At 46.0% G+C, this 4,220-nt stretch overlaps 1 protein-coding gene across 1 annotated transcript; it reads right to left on the reverse strand.

The window, feature by feature from the left end:
* Nucleotides 1-1,176: 1,176 nt before the first annotated feature.
* Nucleotides 1,177-1,544, reverse strand: T265_05484 (hypothetical protein; the record flags this gene model as incomplete). Its single annotated transcript, XM_009170495.1, has 3 exons — nt 1,177-1,240; nt 1,284-1,380; nt 1,424-1,544. The coding sequence occupies 3 exons, from the start codon at nt 1,542-1,544 to the stop codon at nt 1,177-1,179; spliced, it is 282 nt and encodes a 93-aa protein (XP_009168759.1).
* Between the last annotated feature and the right edge of the window lie 2,676 nt (nt 1,545-4,220).

Genomic DNA, 4,220 nt, shown 5'->3' on the forward strand with positions numbered 1-4,220 from the left:
CAACACTGAGTTGACACCGGGACCGACGTCTCCAACGACTGTTCTAGAAACTTGCCTTCAGATTCCATAATTCAATGGTAATAGTGAACCTCGTGTAAACAAGAGACAGCAAAGTGAAATGGCGTCCGCGCTCCTATTTTCTACAGCGATTACACTCCTTCAAATGTCGTTTTAAAGCGACTGCTACGACTCCATTCGGACTTTGTTGAAAAGTGAAGTAGACGGATGTAAACATGGGTATCCCCAAACTTTCCCAACTAAGAAACCGAAGACTGGGCCTTCACTTGCTAATTATGCCAACATGCATCAACACGTCATAGCTGACAAGAGCGGGCCATCAAGGAACACTAATACTCGGTTTCCACGTAAGCACGGGCCCGGCGACACTAAACGAAAGTTGCGTGAATTCTCGGACGAAACTGATGTCAGCCGAAAAATTATTTTCATTCTCCTGCACAGGATACTTTAAGCGTCTGTTTGTTTTAATAAGCATGGCAACCAAAAGCGGCGATTCCTGATTTAAACATAGGCCACGTAGTCACCAACCGCCTCCGCCATAAATGTTTTCCCTCGGCACCACCTCCGGATGGCTATATGCCGGCCCGGCGAACATATATTTCGAGTCTATTCGCCTGAGCGATTTGTCACACACGATCTCACGTCGTTTGCGGCACCAGGCCATGACCCAATTAGAGGATCTATTATGCTATAAAAATAAAGGTTTAAGTGAAGTGTGAATAGGTTCAACCAATACTGAAATATGGACAACTAGTAGTTCGCCACGTAACTGAACATTAAATTAATCGTTCAGCTGTAGCACCCTTCCGGTGCCTAGCTGCTATGCCACCAGAAGGAAGCACGAGTGCTATGATACTGTGAGGTTGCCAAGTCTAGATAAAGGAAGTCGAGAGACGCGACTGAACATAAACTAATTCGACGGCTAAACATGAACCGTTCTGCTGAATGAGTCGCATCTATCATGCAAACCCTCTATCTTCTCAAACACAAAGAGGTTTCAGATCCACTGAGTCCCGGGAGCACAGGCGTTCTAATACGCATTAACATCTATATATTCGGAAAACTCAAAATGCTCTATCCAGACACACCACATCATCATGTCGGACCGAAAAGATAACAAAGTGCTGTTATTTGTTATATTTCTTCGAAACGAACACGTTAATCAGCTCCAGGGAAGATTTCAGGAACGACGAATGCCTTTCCTTGTTTCTGGAACTCCGCCCTGGAAATTTGAGTCTTAGTTTTGATTGATATGTTCACGATACCTAAGTTGATGGGTGAACTCGTCATCCACAATATCATCATCCCAGTTGTCTTCCCAAACAGTAATTTCTTCTGCTTTTTTCGGATCGCCACTCATTGCTAACATGGGAATACTCGAGGAGTTTAATTAAGCCATACTTACGGTGTGCAACGAACTCCTCAAACTCATCGTCTTCCTCAAGCATCCCCAGTTCAACTTTATCCGTTTGTTTCCCTTGTTTATCCGTACCATCCTTGCTTTTAATATACACTTCCTTCGTCATCTGTATGAGGAGCTGACCACCGACCTTCAAAGTTTCAAAGTATGCGCCTTAGTCCACACGACTGGGCAGTCTCTTTGCCTGTTCACCAATGGGTACGCAGGATTAAGAAATTACGGAATGATACAACGAAAGAGGGTATTTTTCCAGGTCTTTTGGTCTGATTTGCACTTTTCGTGCTAGGCTTCAGTTCACTTGGAAGTGATAAGTTAAAAATGGGTTTGTATAAGCATTAACACGCCTTTGGGGGGTGGGAAGCCCAAGTCTGGCAGACTTAGGCCATAGGTGCAGTTCTGTTAGTTATCAGTTCATATAGCATCCTCTAGTAGCTTCGTTGGTTGAGTAGAGGGCGGTCAAGTGTAATATAGATGTGTATTATGGGATTTCGACCAAATATTCTGCACGCCACTTGGTACGCTTGGGCGTGAGATGGGGAATAAAGTGTGAGGAACAGAACGAAGTTTCAGTAGTTGTGCTGTGCCAGAAGGTATGTGGGTAGGCTTGGAACTGTAGGGTTTGGTCAATGCTGGTTTATGGAATCAGGGTGCATCCAAAAATTCACGGATTGAAGCACACACCGGAGCTTTTGTCCAAGTTTCCCGAGTTGGATTTGTTCGTCGGTGGCTTTGGCAGAAGCGAAAAATAATGCGGTGTGGCTCCTTGAGTTCTGAGCGCGAAAAGGCGAGTTTGCTGCAGCCAGGTTCTGTATGATGCATGGATAGAAGTTTGAGAAGATTTGTTCGGCTTATCAAAGAAATGGGAAAATTTTCAACGCACTAAAATCACGCGCTCTTACCATGCCCTCACCATATTTGTCCAACCCTCAAATACATCGTTGAGACGTGGCTCTCTCCTAGCACACCTTATTCCCTTATCTGTCTGCCGGTATACATGTTCTTCCGTTCCGATAGTTTATTGGTGCACAGGTGGTGATAGCCATAATACATTTCAGAAGGTGTATGTCACTAATAGAAGTTTTTAGTATGGTTGCAACACGTATAAAAATAAATACATTGCGAAATGGGAGCGAGTCAAAAAAGGGAACTTATCATATGGTAGAGTCCCTTGGTAAAAGTGCGGACGGTAGGAACGTGTTTCCTCTGCAGTTTGGCTGCTACACGTATTCCATAGTTGTCCGTGGACTGGGAGTGTTTGGCTGACTCCTTACTCCTTGCGCGCGCGCGAGTCTGTTTGTGCTGACTGTGTTCGGCTGCACTATATGTAGGTCCGTTTGCGTATACGTGGGCGCGTCAGCACGTGGGTGGTTGGTACGCTCACTAGACGGTGCTGACAATCGATGTCCGATGAGTCAGCTTAATGTGACGTGTTTGTGAGTATGAGAAAAAAGACAAGCCTCGCGATCCACTGAGCGACTGTGAGCTGAACAGTCAAGTTTGTTGATGACTGGGTTGCTACAAGCTCACATTACCGTGGAGGTGGATGCCTTATTTACTCCAGAACTGAAATGGAAATCTCACTTATTGACGATCCACTACTGACGGATACTCCAGACTCTGTTTGGCTTTCTGCCTCTCAGACTAACCCGCCGTTCATCCTCGGAGGCCTCTACATGCACCCCCCACACTCCACTAGCTCGATTGACTATCTGTTCAAGTTTCTTTCCCACACTGTAGCTCAACCTCACCCAAGCTAATAAATCGTTGATGAACTCGACCTTCCTGAGATCTCCTGGACGCAACAACGCTTCCTATTGCGCCTCTCGTCATTGCTTGCCCATCTTGGTGTTGATGGCTGGTTCCGGCTTATAAGGCAGCCAACACGCGGTGCCCACACCCTGGACATTGGCCTTGTCAGCGGCTGTCCGTGTCCCATCTATGCAGTTACGGAAGTACTCTGATAGCGACCAATGTGTTGTCACCTGCAGCTGGACGAGTACCCAACCTCCTTCCACTCCTCCTTCTTAAGCTCTTTCATAGTTTCTACCGGCATTCTTGAAGGCTTTCAAACTCTTTGCGCAATAAGACCTGGGATGCGTTCTTCCTCCCTCGTGACACGCAAATCGTGGCCAACAGCTTTTTTGACAAACTACCATCATCATTATATCTAGTTACTTCTTCACAAGCTTCTACGCTTCTGGTTCCCATTCAGCCGGACTATTATCCGCTCTAGGCCATAAATCCAGTAAGTCTCGAAGGCTCTTGCTTGAATCCCATGATCTCTCCCTCCTTGTTGTAATTACCAAACCTATGACTAAGATTGCCACTTCCAAACTTCCTCTCGAAAAGCGCGAGGAATCTGCCGCTGTAGACCATTTCTTGAATGTAAAATGCTGGTGTGCCTCTTTCACCGGCGTTGCTTTTCAAATTCATCTGCAGTTTCAAATTTTGTAACCGCCAACGGGAAGCCTCTGTCTGACCTGCTGACATCGCAGAATCCCTAAACTCTTTCTCCGCCAGTTGCTATGTTCACTCCGCATCGACCCTATCTACTCACTGCTCCCCATCTGGTTACGAAGTGACCACATCTGTTGACGAGACAAGCCTGACCTTCTGCACACTCTCAGTTACTTTGTCTGAATTAAGTTCGTCTCTCGTCCGCCTTAGGGCTCTAATTTCCATGGCTCTGACTGTATCCTTTCATTTATCTTAAAAGCTCGTAGGCCGGACGTCACCAACCACATCTTTAATCTCTTCAATATCTCCCTTATCACTAGCAGAG

Source organism: Opisthorchis viverrini (assembly GCF_000715545.1).
Source record: "Opisthorchis viverrini unplaced genomic scaffold opera_v5_105, whole genome shotgun sequence".
Taxonomy (NCBI): Eukaryota; Metazoa; Platyhelminthes; class Trematoda; order Opisthorchiida; family Opisthorchiidae; genus Opisthorchis; species Opisthorchis viverrini.